Source organism: Nilaparvata lugens, chromosome 8 (assembly GCF_014356525.2).
Source record: "Nilaparvata lugens isolate BPH chromosome 8, ASM1435652v1, whole genome shotgun sequence".
Taxonomy (NCBI): Eukaryota; Metazoa; Arthropoda; class Insecta; order Hemiptera; family Delphacidae; genus Nilaparvata; species Nilaparvata lugens.
Genome location: NC_052511.1, coordinates 31,241,827 through 31,259,726, shown reverse-complemented (window position 1 = coordinate 31,259,726; position 17,900 = coordinate 31,241,827). Strand labels below are relative to the sequence as shown.

At 35.9% G+C, this 17,900-nt stretch overlaps 1 protein-coding gene across 37 annotated transcripts in view; it reads right to left on the bottom strand.

Moving 5' to 3' along the window:
* LOC111046754 (CUGBP Elav-like family member 4) overlaps positions 1-17,900 on the bottom strand; it is a 433,104-nt gene that overhangs the window by 98,856 nt on the left and 316,348 nt on the right. For 27 of the 37 annotated variants that reach the window (XM_039434497.1, XM_039434478.1, XM_039434476.1 and 24 more), the window contains one exon: positions 12,173-12,301. The exons of 5 other annotated variants lie outside the window; for them this stretch is intronic. In XM_039434497.1, the coding sequence (XP_039290431.1) occupies positions 12,173-12,301 (129 nt within the window). The remainder of the gene's footprint in view (positions 1-12,172; positions 12,302-17,900) is intronic. 5 more of the 37 variants (XM_039434475.1, XM_039434510.1, XM_039434495.1 and 2 more) reach the window with 1 other exon arrangement.

The window sequence follows — 17,900 nt, the reverse complement described above, 5'->3', positions numbered from 1 at the left end:
ATCACTATCTCTCTCTTATCATATTATATTTCTGTGTACTGTGATACGCACATGATACACACAAGTATCAAGTTTCTCTTCAGATTCCCTCTATTAATCTTGAGATTGTACATCCTTTCATCTAATTCAGCTCTTCGAATTGCAATACATAGTTTTCTATTATGTAACAGGATCTGTAATGAGATACCAGCGCCCTACTAAATGCCGCCATATTGAATAGGATTCACATGCTCTGATCCCATGTGGCTCTCGACAAGCAATTGATTACATATGACTGGCTTTGGCACGCGCAGCGGCAGCCTATACCCAACTACATCAGCTTAGCAAGGATGTGTTTTCCTTATCAGAGCAATAACACTGTCATAACGTATGCTCTAATATCCTTAGCTCGGCTCAACTATGCATCATGCCAACCTACTTAGCATGATCTATTTTTGGTCTCATCAATCATAGATGATGCAAAATACATTCATCATAGATTAACTTGAACTCAGAATTGAAACTTGGTCGTTGGAAAGACGAATCGCTCAGAGTGCGAGGATGAAAGAGCATTAGAGGCGAAAGCGAGAAACCAACGTAAATAATAATAATGATGGCGTCAATGATAATCATGATAATGGTTTATGGTGAATTATTGTGGTCCTTAGTCAGCCTACCAAAAAAAAAAACTATTTTCCTCATTCACGCATCTTGAACCAACGATTTTGAAATGGCGTTCCATGAGAAAATTTTGCACTAGTCACGTGATGGAACAATTTACGATTGGAACTGGAACAATTCACTGTACACATAGCTTACACATTGTTATTATATCACATCTCATGCTTATATTGCTTCATGCTATTCATTCTTGATTCATAAATTCGAATATGGACATGGAAAGAATTTTTGTCCACACAACTCTTTGGTTGATTTCTAGATGTTATGATCCAGATCCTAGATTGAGGGTGGAACTTCACGTTGTCAATAACACTCCCTAGTTAAATTACGGATTTTATCACTTCAAAACTGTTTCGTCATTATAAACAATGAATGAAAGATATATTTTTTGAATGAAAGCTAGCAATTGCTACTTTAAAGTAATTTTTAAGCAAATGCTAAAATCCGAATCAGTTATTTAGCTAGAACCAATGAACAGTTGCTTGTCACTAGATTCTAGTCTTCATTAAATCGACGTATTGGTCGTTCTCCTAAAATATTTACTTGTCAAAGTCTGTAGAAATACATAAATTATATTCAAACTTTTCCATTCAAAAAATAATCAATTTTCAAAATACCTGCAACCACATCCCTGACATCAGTCCACTAACTCAATTATTCAGCAAGTTGGTGAAGCCCTACAACTGGCCTTGCTAGGCCTTGCTAACCTACATCAGGGCAGTGCAACAATATTAATGACCGATGTTATTCCAGGGTGTCAAGCTTTGTTTTGACACAGCACTATGTATATAGCAAACAAGCTAGGCCATGTAGATGTGTTAGTAAGAGAGAGAGAGAGAGAGAGAGAGAGAGAGAGAGAGAGAGAGAGAGAGAGAAAGAGAGTTCAGAGAGATCAAGAGGGAGATAGTCATAAATAAAAACAAGATAATCAAGGGAAGACAAGAAGAGAGATTCAGATAGCTTATGGGGAAGAGAGACATATATAGAAAGAGAAAGATAGAGGAAGAGAGAGAGAAACAGAGGAAGACAGAAAGATGAAGAAAGTAAGAGGGTGAAAGGGAGCGAGATAGAGAGTATGTGTGGAAAAGAGGATGAGGGAAAAATAGAGAGAGAAAGAGTGGAGTTGGAAGAGAGGGAGAGACTGATGGAGGACAAACAGAGAGAGCAAGAGAGATAGAGAGATAGGTAGAGGAAGAGAGTGATAGAGTGAGAGAGAGAGAGTGAGGAAAAGAGTGATACAGAGGAAGAAAGTAAGAGGAAGAGAGAGAGAAACAGAGGAAGACAGAAAGATGAAGAAAGTAAGAGGAAGAGAGAGAGGCAGTATGTGTAAGAGAAAAAGTATGTGTGTGAGAGAGAATGACAGAAAGATAGATAGAAAGAGTGAATGAGAGAGAGAAAGAGAGAATGAGAGAGAGAGAGAGAGAGAGAGAGAGAGAGAGAGAAAGAGAGTTCAGAGAGATCAAGAGGGAGATAGTCATAAATAAAAACAAGATAATCAAGGGAAGACAAGAAGAGAGATTCAGATAGCTTATGGGGAAGAGAGACATATATAGAAAGAGAAAGATAGAGGAAGAGAGAGAGAAACAGAGGAAGACAGAAAGATGAAGAAAGTAAGAGGGAGAAAGGGAGCGAGATAGAGAGTATGTGTGGAAAAGAGGATGAGGGAAAAATAGAGAGAGAAAGAGTGAAGTTGGAAGAGAGGGAGAGACTGATGGAGGACAAACAGAGAGAGCAAGAGAGATAGAGAGATAGGTAGAGGAAGAGAGTGATAGAGTGAGAGAGAGAGTGAGGAAAAGAGTGATACAGAGGAAGAAAGTAAGAGGAAGAGAGAGAGGCAGTATGTGTAAGAGAAAAAGTATGTGTGTGAGAGAGAATGACAGAAAGATAGATAGAAAGAGTGAATGAGAGAGAGAAAGAGAGAATGAGAGAGAGAAAGAGAGTGTGAGAGAGACAGAGAAGGCGACTGGTTGATGGGCTTTCGGTGTGATTGGATCTATTAGGTGACGGTTTGCCTTCCGGTCGGATTGCACCAATCAGGCGTCGGTTTGCTCACCAGCTGATTGACAGCGGTTGCCTAGCAACCAAACTGTCAGCTCAACAATAGAGGCCCATGTACTTCAAGTATAGTGCATTAGCGGCCTATATTTACGAATGCCAACTATGTTCGGGACGAGAAACAATGGGAAATTGGGGTATTTGCATTAGTGGCTACAGAAGGGTCAGCAGGAACAACTAGTTTAGTAGGGGAATCTGTTTATCATCATGGTTGAGTTGAGTGCTTGCAGAAACCATGCTGATCACTTCATGTGGAAGAGTCACATTCTATAAACTATGTTAGACCCCTTGGACTAGTTTTTAGGCAGCCGGGACCGACAACAGTACGTGACCATCCGAAGCACTGCAGTGTCCCGAGAAAATGTCTTGCTCGGGCCGGGATTTGAACCCGGCTGATGAAGCCAGCATATAAACCATTCGACTACTTGACATATAAAACGTCGACTACTTGAGGGCTATCCCTACTGAGACATCCTATTAGAAATGCACCATGATGGGACAATGAATTGGTAGCCTAGCATGCTCTGCAGGTGACAATCCTCTTACTTGTTGTTCTAGTCCCACTTCATCAAGTCCCGCTTCATGTCCTAGTTGACAATATTGATGACACCAAATTAAAACTTCATTTTAACATGATGACTTCAAAAGCTGATTATTAAATTAGAGTCACTGAATAAAGTCAATCATTTGTACAATACTACGAGTTAATAGCATTTTACAAATTCTTCATACCTTGTCGAACTGAAAAATAAAAAGTGGTATATTAAAAGGTTGAATGAGAAAATTCAAGAATTCACAATCAATTGAATATAATTTTCAATAAAAATGAAGCTTTACTCCATGGGATGCACCAGTAGAGACTATATTCATGTTAAATCAGTTTTGATTAAGCATTCAACTTGTGCGGCAAGATATCCTACCCTTAGGATAGAGCGCCTAGGAGACGGGATGAGTTAGTTTTCACCGGGTGACAAGTGATCAACGCAACGCATCGACTTTCTCCTACAGTCCACAACAATATTAATCATCTCAATCAATTAGTGCGTGTAGTGTACTCATGGGTAACCAATCCTCATTTTTTATATTCCTACACCTTTTTCTCCTCTCAACCTGACAAATACAAAAAACGACCATAAAGGCTCCAATAACTTTCATTAAATCTAAAAATGGACTCGAGCTGTTCTACTCATCTAGTTGGTAAGAATTCATGTTTTCATTGCTTGAACATCATATGTGCATATTCATGCACATCAGTGCTACTGCACTGATCAGCTATACATTATTATTATGTTGAATGAAATGATGTGCAAGTAATAAACTTCATTTTTGATATCTTCTATGAAAAATTTTGATACAATTTATTATCTTTCTATATATGATCATTTATTGGAATCCTCTTTGTTATCTGACAAGGTCAGATTCATTAGTTGTATGTCCCAATCAATACATATCAGATAGTATGATAGAATAATCTCATACACAGTGAATCACTACACTTGTATTGATGAGTCAATAAAAGCGATAATTTTGTTTTTGCATCTAAAAAATAACAACAGCATTCCAGCTGAAGGCTAGCCATCCTTAATTTGCGCTCGTAACCGATAAATCCACACAGTTCAGATAGGCTTGTGGGGGAGGGGGTGGTGGTTGAAAGCCACAAGCAATGCAGGCAGGCGTTTTGAATATGACAGGGCTTCAACCGCAGGCCGACTACAATATAGGACCAACACTATGGGGAGGGGGAAACCCCTCACAAATGCAAACAAGCATCCCTTCCCCTCCAGCTGGGGACTGAGCCTAAACCTAAACATTAGCAGGTTTAGTACACTGGCACATAATTGCATAGGATTGGTGTGGTTTTATGAGTTATAATACAGAACTCTGTTTTTTCTCAAATCAATAATTATTCATTTGCCATATGAACAAAAACAATTTAGAAATTGTAATAATGATGTTGAATCCAATGCAGTAAACAAAATCGATGTATATTTTGAAGTTAAAGATCCAGTTCTTGATTGTATGTAACACAAAGGGTCAATTGCACGAAGAAAAAAATGGAATTCGAAAGCGTAAAATGTCATTATACTGGATTAAGACATGGAGGAACGATAGTGATTGTTTATTCTAGATTGGTTATTACATGGTTGGGTGATTCTTGGTTCTCGTTGCTTTTACTTCTACATTTTATTGGTTCTACTTACATTTTATTGCTTTCGTCAAATGACAACGTCTAAAACTAACATGAAAACATTTCCTATATTATTTCATACTACTACAGAATTTAATGAACGAAATCGAAGTGCTCGAATTTTTATTTAATATAAGGCATTCATGTTCTATCCATCTGTCTATGAATACAGTTTAGATCGGTTAGCCTATGAAAGCTGAAAAAGAGCTTCTAAAAACGTGTGACGGTTGAAGTTTGAAGAATGTGAGATAACATCAACTTCTTGAGCCAAATTGGATTGAGTCTGATAAGGTTTTTTCAAGGTGTAATATAGAAGTGATAGAGGTTATGTAGAAGAATAATGCTGCCGTGCCATGTATTGGTACATACATTGGCTATCATACAACAAAGATGAAGACACTAAAAACTAGCACGATAGTAGAAACTAGTATAATAAGATTGTTGTTTGAAAAAATGGTGTCTGGTAACAATGTTTTGCTGAGTGAGCACTTTTAGGTGGTTTGTTGCTGGGTTCAATTGAACCCTCCCCATACTGCAAGTTGTGTAAGCATCAAGGGATAGAGTTGCAATCGCGAGGAAAGGGGGTGAAAGTTTTGGGGGGAAAAGATCCCCACACTTTTAGGGTAAAAGGGGCATCGTCTGATCGTGTGTCGGGAAAGGGCTTAGGACTAAGCCTTCTAAAATGAGAAAAATACAGGGGGGATGAGAGAGACTGAGACAAAATAACAGAGATGGAACAAAGCCGATGGGTGGGTGGATGAGCGGTGTCAGGGGGGGGGATCCTCTACCATCCTCTTTGAGCCACCGAGAAAACAGTGAGCTTACCTACAGGGTAAAAACAAAATGGTGAGCATGACTACAACTGAAATTCTCAATAATGCTACAACTCTTTCCAGCGGTAAGCAATCACATTGGTCAATCCCCCTTTACTTATTGGGGTTCACAGTTCAGTTCAAGCCATGGACGTAGAAATGCACCGTTTCAGGGTTCAAGCTTGAATGCATCCGAATAAAATCAGAAGGGGGCTGTCGATATAGAATTCTGGTTTATTCAATTTTAAATTGGAAATGTTCTGCTTAATTAGTTCTCAATGGTGACATTGTCTTTTTTGAAATTCAATGGTAATTGCGTTGCGAAATGTACATTGTGGTATTAAAATGTGTAAATGTGTATAGTATATTATATTGAAAATGATATACAGTATTAGTGTGAGAAAGCAGATATGCTCACAGTGATGAGAATATTCTTCATTTGGCGAAGTTAGGTCAAACTAAGTATTGATGACTGATCTATTTCAATATAATTCATCCACTTATACGATAATGTACATAAACGGAATACTATTCTGCTCCTCTTCCAAATTCATGTATTTATAATAAATTTAATGTTTGAATCATCTCTGAAAAATACAATGATTTCAATGACTCTGGGATTAAACCTTGATCAGTTCCAAGTACAAATTTATGAAAAAGAGTGGAAGTTTAATCAATAGATTGTATACATTAATTTGGAACCTCAAGTTATTTAATTTAATGTTTCACTCTGCTGATTCAAATACCAATATCAATTTTCCATCTGTGTTCCTCGAATACAGTTGCTCTATTTCTGTATTCCAATCAACAAGGAATAAAAAATTGTGGTTCCTCAAGGATTTCTTCTTTACACATTCTAACTTTTTTTTGTTCTTCTTTACTTATTGCATCCTGTTGTTCTCTTGCTTTACTTATTGTTCTCAATCAACAAAATGATCTCGAACAAGTACTCCAGAAAAAATCTTATTTAATGCATCCCTCACTATCTAGATGAAATCGACCTGATTAATTAATATTGAATCAACCATCGCAATGACCGGCTTGGAGTGGCTTGCAGAGCGGATTAGATCAGTCTCTCCTGATCCAATTCAGAGGCAACCCGATATCTACGGGATTGAGGCTTTCAATTTTGCCGGGGATAAATGAGGACTGATCGAGCGGGGAGAACATCACTCGTTAGAGAGGAGTCCAGATAAGACGACCCAACCACCCAAGAAAGATTACTCCATCTTGCTTGCCAACCTGATACCCTCTCTCTAACTATTATTTAAACCTCGTCCCAAGAGAGGCTTAGACTAGTTCTGATAGATTCCCGGAACGCTAAGACAGAAGCTAGGTCTCATGATGATGGGATTCAGGAGATAGATCCTTGAGGAGCCAGGATTTTTTATCCCTTCTTGAGTGGAATTCTATCAAAACCAGATGGATTCCATATACATACATACATACGTACATTGATACATTGGCTACAATGTCATTCTCAACTATGAATGATTGGGAAAGGAGCAACAGGCTTAAAGCCCAAAACTGTTCCTTTCCCAAATTTAGATGGAAATTTTCCAAAAAAATAGGTTATGTTAACACTTCACGATTTTTGTCCAATTTTGAGTCCAAAATATGTATAAACTAGGAATTTAGAATTTAGGAAAGTTGAAAACCAAATTAAATAAGAATACTTCACTAAATCATCACTAATAACTGAAAAATACTGTATTATAATAATTAAAAATTTTAAAACGTGAAAAGAGACTCAAACTAGAAACACTTTTGACACCATTTTTCACTAAAACCTTTTACCATTTTTTATATATTTTTCATATATCAAGATAACCCACATCCATAACTTAATTATACGTAAATCTATTGATATTGGCTTCATTTTATTGCAGATAGACTGCTAATACAATACATCTATGTCAACTAATTTTAACTCATACTAAGAGCTCATTATACTCTGTAGATTATCATCCACTCTTGTAGCTCTATTATTCACTCTTCGTTTCATGATATGTCGCATACATAAAAACCCAGAAGTAAAGGTAGGGAGTGAATTAAATGGAATAGTACAAGAAGTCTAGGAAGTAATGCAAATAATGAAGTATAAACAAAAATCGATAGGCCTAAGACAGATTGCTGTAGATCGAATGAGATTAGGAACCAAAAGAACCAATGAGAGAAGAAATAGATGAAGAAAGAAGTTGAGCAGAGCTAGCGTAGCAGTGGAGAGCTCTGCATTCAATCAGAAAAAGGGTGCTTCCTTTTAGGCAAATCCAAAGCCGGAGTCTATCTCCCTGCGGTGAGAGCTTGGGCTTCCTCTGTCGGGTAATTTGCAACAGAATGCGAGAGCAAAACGGAAACCGAAGATAAAAGTCAGGTGTAGACAGAAACAAGATCAATTGTGCAGATGTCTTCCGTCTTTTTTACATACGGTTGGCGCGAAAAATAACACCTACCTTCTTTTCTCTCTCTAATTTTGTTACAACTTGATTTCTCTAGTTCTTGTTCTTGTTTTTGTTGTTGTTGTTCTTCTTCATCTTATCCCCTTCTTCTTCTTTCTCTTCTTCTCATTCTTCATCTTCTCATTCTCCTTTTTCTTCTGCCTTCTTCTATCTCTCTTACCTTCTCAGAGTCTTCAAGGAGCCGAAAGAGTGTCATCGTTTTGACGCCATCTCTCATTCTCTTCTTTTTCTTCTGTGCGACCTCAGCGAACCGTGACAAAAAAGATCAATCCATGACTGGATGAATGAGAATAGAGACAAAAAAATCACACCGTCAAGCTCACATATATATATATATATATATATATATATATATATATATATATATATATATATATATATATAATATATATATATATATATATATATTACCAGAGAGGCGACGAAACTTCCAAAGCTGTACCGCTTCCAACTTGAATCTACTTTGGGATGAGGAGTAGTTGATAGAATCATAGAAAGAGTTAGGAGAAGGTGGGAGAAGTGGAGGACAAAAAAAAGAGAAAATAGAAGGGGGAAGAGGAGGAGGAAGAGAAAAAGAAGAAATAGAAGGAGGTAGAGGGAGTAAAATAGTTGGGAGAAGGATACTTGAGAAAAAGAGGGAGTTGGAAGAAGAAGAAGAAGAAAATGAAGAAGAAGAGTAAGAGAAAGAACTTCAACAACGAGAATATGTGAAAGAAGAAGGAGAAGAAAACAAAGTGAACGAAAAATGAAATTAGCATTGGGAGAATAGATCATCGATTAGAAAGTACAAAATGTAAAGAGGGTACCAATGGAAATAGGATCTCATTATCCAACCTTTTACTAATTATATCCTCCAAGTTATTAATTCTTCCTTCCTGTGATTCATCTCTGTTCCCTAGACCCATCTTTCCCTAATATTCGGGCCGATCACGATTGATAGGAGCACTCAGATCAAGCACAAGCGTATTCACCATCTGTTGCGTCCTCTGTTGCTTTTTCTGAAGAGGACTAAACACCGGTTTCGGTGTGGGATTGAGTTAATGTCCAAAAATTCTGTACGAACTCCAAAAATACTGTACAGTCATATACAACTCTCTCATATACAAATGCTCTGAATATGAAATGCATGTATTGCAACATCCGGCTTCCTGAATATTATTACAGCTAGAAGCCGTTTTCAAGGAATACTTTCATGACAATAAATTATCACTATGATACTGTACTTATAGATAACTGTATATCACATAGGATTCATACAGTCTGCAATTATATAATCTTGTAAATATTAGTGGATCACACCATGCCTGTTTGTATGATAAGCCTCTTATCCATCTTTGATTCTCCATAGGCCTTTAGAAAATCCAGTGTTTGGTGCCCACCCATATTACCTATTTATTAGTAGTAGCAAGCTCAAAAATTTTCATGTTAGTTGGCTAGTTGGAAATGAACTCACTAATATTGTTGATATGACATGACTATGCCTTGCAACACGTAGCCCTATATTATCATTCGACATTATTCACTGCTTTTTTCAAACATCAATATGAGTTGATTGATAAACCATTGGAACATTTATAAAGAAAGTATTAAATATTTTTAGATGAGTAATAGGTGGGATGAGTACTCCCTGTTCCATAGAAGTTGAGTTCTTGTGGAGATTTAGAATAAAAATTCATTGATCAATATGCTGAGATGGAGAATTCAGAATACTTAACAATAATGTATATCTACGCATATAGATTTTAAGATCCTATATAGCCCATTGATAGCGGGTATCGCTTGCCAAATGTAGCGAAAGCCTCCACGCCCCACGTGTTTGGTAGACTACAGTCGTAATAAGCGAGCGTATGCTAATGTTTTTAAAAGCCTCCCTTTATTCTGCTCCACCCTTATCTCTTAGGGTTCAGGTCCAGTCGGGCCAATGGTCTCCTAATCCTCCATCTCTCTTCTGTCTCTCTTATGCAATTGGCTCCTTTTCTCTCTCTCTCTCTGCCACTACTATTCTACTTTCATGATTTCCCCACTTTCACTTCTCCGATTTGAGTGAGAGATATTTTATTCAGAGCTTGTGTTGTGGATCTTAGACTCAATTTGATGCAAAACTATGAGTGATAAACGAGATGGAATTCGATATAGTTGATAATTAGTCTAGTAGATCTAATCTTTGTGAAAAATAAAGACGAGATTAGATTGCATCTTCCTGGTGATTTTAGTATTGATTATTTAGCATATGGAGTCTCTTAGAATAACATGATGGGATGGAGATTGTTATTTATGTTCAGAACTTGATTTATACAACATATATGAAGTATGTGTAATTTATTGGAATACTTTATATAGAGGATTAGTTGTCAATAGAAATACTCTTAGAACTTCTTTAATATCTTCAAATCACAACATCTAGAACAAATGATCCCCAAAGTTTCTACCAAGAAAATCTCACACTAATAATTATATATTGGAAAATGAGTTATTTGTATCTCCAACAGAAAACCATGAATAAGAGTGTTCGGTAAATAAAATAAAAAAAAAACTGAAAACATTTTCCAGACATACTTTCACACAATAGAAATAGGCTACCATAAACAGATACTAAATTCCAATAATCCACCAAAGAGCTTACTCCCAAAACATCAATAGATTCCCCAGAATTCCCAATTTCCCCCAATGTGGGATTTCGGCACTGTTCGATCAAATCTCTCTCATTCTCCTCCTCTTTCCTATTCTCCTCCTCTCCACAACAACCCTCATATTTTAACTTTGTCGCCGGATATTACTTAGGAAGCGGTGAACAAGCTCTCACTTCCTCTTTCCCCACACTTTATCCCCCCATATTCCTTCACAGTTCTTCCACTTCCTGTCCCTGTTCCTTCTCCACACTTTTTCCTTCTCTTCCTCCTTTTCATCCACTTCTTGTTCCCCTCAAGCAAATCTGTCACCGGCAGAAACGGTTTCCAAGGTAGGAAGTGCAAAGGCAGTGCATTATGGAGCGCTTTCAACTCAGAGCAGATGAAGTAGCTAACTCTCTTCTAGTTCTCTCGAGTTCTTTCCTTTGTGTGCCGCCACTTCTAGTAATCAGCGCTCTTTTATCTTGCTCCAAATCTTTTTCTTCAATTGCCTAACCGCGAATCTGCTCTTAACACATTGCTTACTCTAGTTTGTACTCAAATCCATCTTACCTCCAGTCTAGTGCTATTTGAAGACGAATTCAAGACAAATTGTTGATAATTCGAATGCTTATCACATTAATTCCTGGATTTAAATTGTTGTCGAAAGAAATTGATGGAATGTAGCTTATGATGCATTTGTGTTAGTCCTTTCACATCAAAAGGAGATTCTTCCCTGATGATTTCTTCCCTATAATCCGAGTTTTATTTCCAGCATAGCGAAATATTAATATATGTGTAGAGCACTATTGCAGTATTAGAATAGGATACAACAATCAGCCTTCAAGGTTATTGTCCAGAAAATGATGATAGAGTACAATAATGTTATCTAAAATACAAAGTGAACAAACATTCTGAAGAATTGAGATCTCGAAGATCACCACTATCTCGCAAATTGCTCATCAAATATTTCCGATATAATTATTTTTCCAAAGAGACAATCACTTTCATTTAATATAAAAACCAATATTGTAATTTTTTGTGATTCAATGAGTAACAAGTAATAATTTGTGATTTAATGAGTAACAACACTAAATGGATGAAATGATAAACATCATTGATGGAATAAGATGTGAAGTGTTATAAATATTCCTCCGCTAAATATATCTGACAATGTAATCACTCTTGTAATACTCCATGAATCACTAAAAGAATATTGACATTGAAAATATAAAAGTAAATATAAAAGTCCTTAGAATACAATATAATGTATAACACATTAATTTCTTAGAATACTATGAAAATGTGTAAAATGTAGTACCTTATGCAGGACCAATAATATCTCTCAGGAGTAAAATTTCAAATGGAGTCTACGTGAATAATATGACTGACCTTTGCTAGTACCGTCTGGTCCACGTAAAATAGTGCACTCTTCTATTGTGCCAAACGGTGCGAATAACTGGCGGACATCTTCTTCAGTCTGTTGCTTACTGAGCATCCCAGCGAACAGCTTTCTGTCTGCTTAGCGGCGCAATGAAAGAGAACAGAAAAACAACATTTATTAGTCAAAACAAATATTTCAGAAGAGATAGTTGTAGATACAATACATAGTCAACATACGTGGATAGCTGATAGGGAGGGTGGCTTTCAAGTTCTTCTCAGTTATTCATCCTTCTAAGAAGATATTACATCCCTAATCAATTTTACCAGGAGAATCCTTTATTTCCATCCATTTATTTTATTATATTCATAACCCTTCATTTCACTATAAAGAGTCTCTATACACTAAGGAAATTCTATGTTTTAAACTCTTATCATCAAGGGAGTATTTAAACTTGAATCATTCGTCGTGGTTGATAAACTGGAACTGATGGATCTCACTGATTGGAGCATAAAACTTTTTTACAAGGTGAATATTACCTTCACTATACAAAAGGTTGACCGATAGAGAGCAGAACTGAAGTGTCATCCATGTACAGTAACACAAGAACTAGTTCGGAAGATGGTCCTGGACGTGAGACAAAATTTGGTGAATCATTATATTCTACTTCACAAGAAACTGGAAACAAATTAGTTGAATTGATGAGTTTCTTATTCAAGTTTAGCGGCGAGAAAGTTCATTGTTATCAAGACGATAAGTTTGACTTGGGTTACTCATTAATTTCCTTTCCGATTCCACAGCCGCGAATAAGGAATTAAAGTTAGCAAGACAAAAACATCCGGCAACAGTATGGCGTCTCCTAATTTGTCAAGAGCTCGGTTGGAATTCCTTTTTTGTATGATCAGCGTACGGCGATCGAAGATCATCGTAGCCTAATAGCAGAGGGAGGTCACAGCCAGACTGAATTGATGCTTTTCTGGGCATAAGTAATTGTTTAAGCTTTTTAATTAGAAGGAAATTCATTCGATAATATATCAGGATTGATAAAATTATCGATTGCTACAAAAAATCCAGAATGATATTTGTACTAGAAAGAACTAGCTAGAACTTCATATCTGAAGTATGTCATGAGGTAGAAGACGTCGTCCAGGAAGGAAAAGATCATGAAATGGAAGGAGAGCGAGAAGAAAAAGGAGGATGAATGAAAAGGAAGAAAGAAAGGAGAGAGCAATGCAAAATGATAGAAGAGAATTATCTGGAGAATGATATAGTTACAAATGTGCAAGAGCTTCCTGGAGAAGAAAATATGTGTCTGTCTTTATGACGTCGGTAATGGGCCTCTCATGTTGTCTGCGCCGACCCTTTTGCTGTCATGCCTATATTATTGCAGTGTCGCGCTAAACTCATTTATAATTTTGCCCTCGGGTGAGAGGCATCAGAAAGAGAGAGAAAGTGTAGAGTGGGAAGGAGAACAGGATGATGAGGGAGGGAAATAAGAAAAAAAAGGAAGAAAAATTGAAAAGAAGAGAAGAAAACGTTAATGCTGATGAGGAGTAGAGGACGACGAACAGATATAAGGAGGAGAAGATGATGTTTTAATAGAAAGATACAGTTGAGAACCAAGAAAGGAGAAAGGAGAAATTGAAAATAAAATACAGGATAAGAAAGAAATTAAGTGAGAAATATGATTAATTGAGAAAGAACAGAAAAATGGGTGGAGTGAGTTGATAAAGAGCAGAAAAATAAAAGAAGTGGAAAGATACAGGTAGAGAAGGGAGGAGATAAGAATTGAGAGGTATGAAGAAAGGAATAAGAAACAGTAATGGATATAGGAAAAGGGAGAAGAGAATAATTGTGAGTATTTTCTCGAAGGTAGACAATGAAAAGAGAATTCCAGAATAGAGAAGGAGGAAAGAGCAAAAATAAATTAATAAGAAGAGGAAGAGAAAGAAGAAAAATACTAGTAGGAAGAGGCAAAAGAAAAGGACAAGCGATAAAATAGGGATAAAGTGATGTGGTGAGAGAGGGGAAAAATAAGGAAAGAGGAAAGAAGGAGAGAGAAGGGTGGTTGACAACGACCAAAAATGGGAAGTATAAGATGGAGGGAACAGAGAGAGCATGGGAAGAGAAAAGGAGAGAGGAGAGAATACAGAGGGAGAAGAGAAAATACAATACGAAATGAATATAATAGGAGCAATGGGAAGAGGGGAAAATGAGATCTTGATCGAATAATAACCAAAGCAGAAGAGAAGAACTGAAATAAGAACAAAAGAGTAGGAAGAATGAGTAAGACAAGATGAAAATCCACTCATCGGTCTTCCCCGCTTCCACAACAAAGATGGTGGATAGCGCAGCCTGATTAATCACGAAAGAGGGGTCTCAAGGACAAGGAACGAGAAAGAGAGATTACAGAGAAGTCAGCGTGGAGAGCGGGAAAGAAAAATGGTGAGGAGTAATAAAGAAAAGAGAGATTAGCGAAATGAAGGTCTCCGTTGCATGTTTGCGTGTTGTGGACTCCTTTGATGCAACTTCCGGCGGCAAGGTCTTCCATCTTACGAGTTTATCTCATCAGCTTCATTAACCTACCACTGCTTGGACACCCTTATCTATTTCATTTTCAGCTATAGCCATTTTTACACTGAGTATATTTTTGAAAGTGTAAAGCTGACATGGAATATCCATCCCATGCATCAATGTGCGAAATTTTCATCAATTAATGACCAAAATTATCATCCCTCATTCATCAATTATTGGATGATAGTCTTTTTACTCCAGGATCCAGATGATTTGGAAGATAAATTTGTTGAACCGTTCAAGGGTTGATCAGATCTGAAGAACTTTTTATTCCAACATCGAAGTAGATAAGAGGGGGACTTTTGGGGAACGTTCTTTGGCTTACTAAAAAAACCTTAATTTCATCTATTTGTTGATTTAAAATATCTTTCCAATATGAATTATAGATTGAAAATATTTCCCAGACATTAGCTACGAATCTTATAGGAATTGAATCTTCTGTTAATATTTCATAGGATAAGATAAAGGATGGGATGATGAGGGAGATTGTCAAAGAATTACGAGCATTTTTTCTCTATGTTTGTTGTTATTGGGATCAATCCCTTTATAATATTCTGCCATCTAATTTGTTATCAGAATTGCAACATAGACTACGATAATATGAAAAAATACTAAAGAGGTAGTGGAGTTTCAATATTTTTCTGATATTCCATAATTAAATCAACTATCCACCATATGTTGACATGTTGATTATCACTACAAACATGATAAATTATCAATAGAGACAGTCATGTACATAAATTGTAATCATAATGTATTCATTCTAGATTGGACTGATTATCTCTTTTTGAGAATAATCTGAAATTACAACGCCTAAAACTCGTTATTGTCATTTCTAGGTATTTGGAGAGGCTTTGCATTTTTAGGTCTTAGTAATGATGTAACAAATGGCTTTTCAGTGCAAACACAACATTGAATCGTGGTGTAATTGTGAAATTTCGTTGATTTAGTCAACAAAATTTGAAATCACGAGGAAAATTTCATAATAATTTTTAGTCCAGACAATATAGACATAAAAAAGGGGATGTGCTTGCAATATTTATATAGTAGTTCTGGTTTAAATCTCGTAATCGGACAGAAAAATTTGCTCTCACCTTTTTTTTAGATTATGAAATTCTGAATAATTGAGCAAATTTTTCTGTCTGATTACGAGATTTGGCAGAAATAGCTGGAAACTATAAAATGAGCCGAAAATACGAGGTTTTTGGACACCCTGTATCTAGTACAAGGAAATTTTGCATGTAGAAATTGGTTGTGGACTCCTTTTATGTACCCAAATAATATATTAAAAAGCCAGAACTACAATATAAATTGCATGCACCAATGCATATAGTGACTGGACTATTTCTTTACACACTCTATTAGAAGTGTGAAGTAGGGTCTTCTTAGGATTGAAAAATTTCAATATCACACAGATTTAGAATAAAAATAATCACTTTGAAACAGTTCACATATGAAATGTATTCTAACAGCAACAACAAGAACTTTCATGATCACTTCCAACTAAGAACCATGCACAAACAGGCACAAAACTAAAAAATACATATAGATCTTCCGAAATAAAATAAAAAAAGATACACACATAAACGACTATTACAACATGAAAAAATTGAAAATATCGAAAAACGTTACGACAATGTTAAAAGCGTATTGTTACAACATTAAAATGACCTTGAACATGCAAATTGAATTTTATGGGAAAGCCGAACGAGCTCCATAAGATTCATAATAAATTGATTGCATGATGAGGGTGAAATATGAAGAAAAGTCACAGAAACGCATACGAAACAAACTACACGTCCATGATCCGGTGCTGAAAAAATTGTGTAAGAATTTGTCATATTAAAATAGATTATTAATGCAACAACCATATCCAGTTTATATGTTGTTTTTAAAGTATATTTTAGACTGTTCATCATGTTCAATATTATGAATGTTTACTCATCATCCCAGAAACATCGTTAGATAGGTGGAGATATTCCATACTAGTTTGAGTCGGAGAGTACTGCAAGAAAAAGAGAGTTCAGCAAGAGAGTAAAGAAAGATGTAGTCTACATTCCAGATCTAGATAAACTAAAATAATTTACTGAACCTCTTCATCATTGTGACTCCACTTACACTCCCCTAAATAGCGTTTGATAACTCAGTCCTACTTTATCATGTAAATGGATTATGAGTCAAATTTTTAATATTTTACTAGAGGAATTTTATTTTTTCTTATAATGTGTTCAACTCAATTATACATTATGTGTTCATTACATTCATGCTCCACTTGAAATTTTGAGAATAGTGTGCATATTTCTTATTATGTTGAGAGTCTCTGTTGCTTAGAGTTGAGTATAGTGTGTTTTTTATCACTTTATGAATACATTTTCTTGAACTCAGATTGTATAAATAATGAGAAAATATGTGGAATCGGATGTATCCTGTTCCTGGTGGTCAAATTTATGTTCCAGAAAGTAACTATTCATATTCTACTTTTGTGAATCAAAACTATCATACTATAATACTTATGTGAATATTCGGTTGCCTTTATTAATAATTGATAGTCTCTTCTTCTGCTATTAAAAAAAATAGTGATTACATCTGGATAATGAGGGTTTTATAGTTTTTATTTTGTTTATAGTTTTATTTTGATAAATTAAATTTATTTGAAAGTTATCATCCTCCATTAGTTAGATCTGTACATATCAATACAAATATCAATTTTTACATAGCAGCATCTACCCATTAAAACTTCAGGGGGCATTCAACCAGTCCAATCAGACACAAAACTCTTTACAACAATTAGAGGCAGCAAAACCTGTGCACAAATCATCGTGTATAACACTAACATCTTCGATACATGACATAGTTCTACAGTAACATAAATAAAACCACATAACAGTCTCAACATCAGCCTAATGCTTTCCTCTAGTTAAGTATACCAATCAGTAACTGGAAAACACAATAACATTTCGTAGCAACTTTTCAAAGAAAATATAACACTTAAAAAGCGGCAGTGCCGGATAGTAGCTTCAGGGAAGTGACAAGATAACGCAGCAAAACAATTGGAATATAAAAAATGAAATAACAATAAATTAGTGATCATATAGAAAAATAGTAGAATATGAATCATGAGAAAATATTAAATTTAGGGCATCTAAGAATGTTAAAATCTATAAT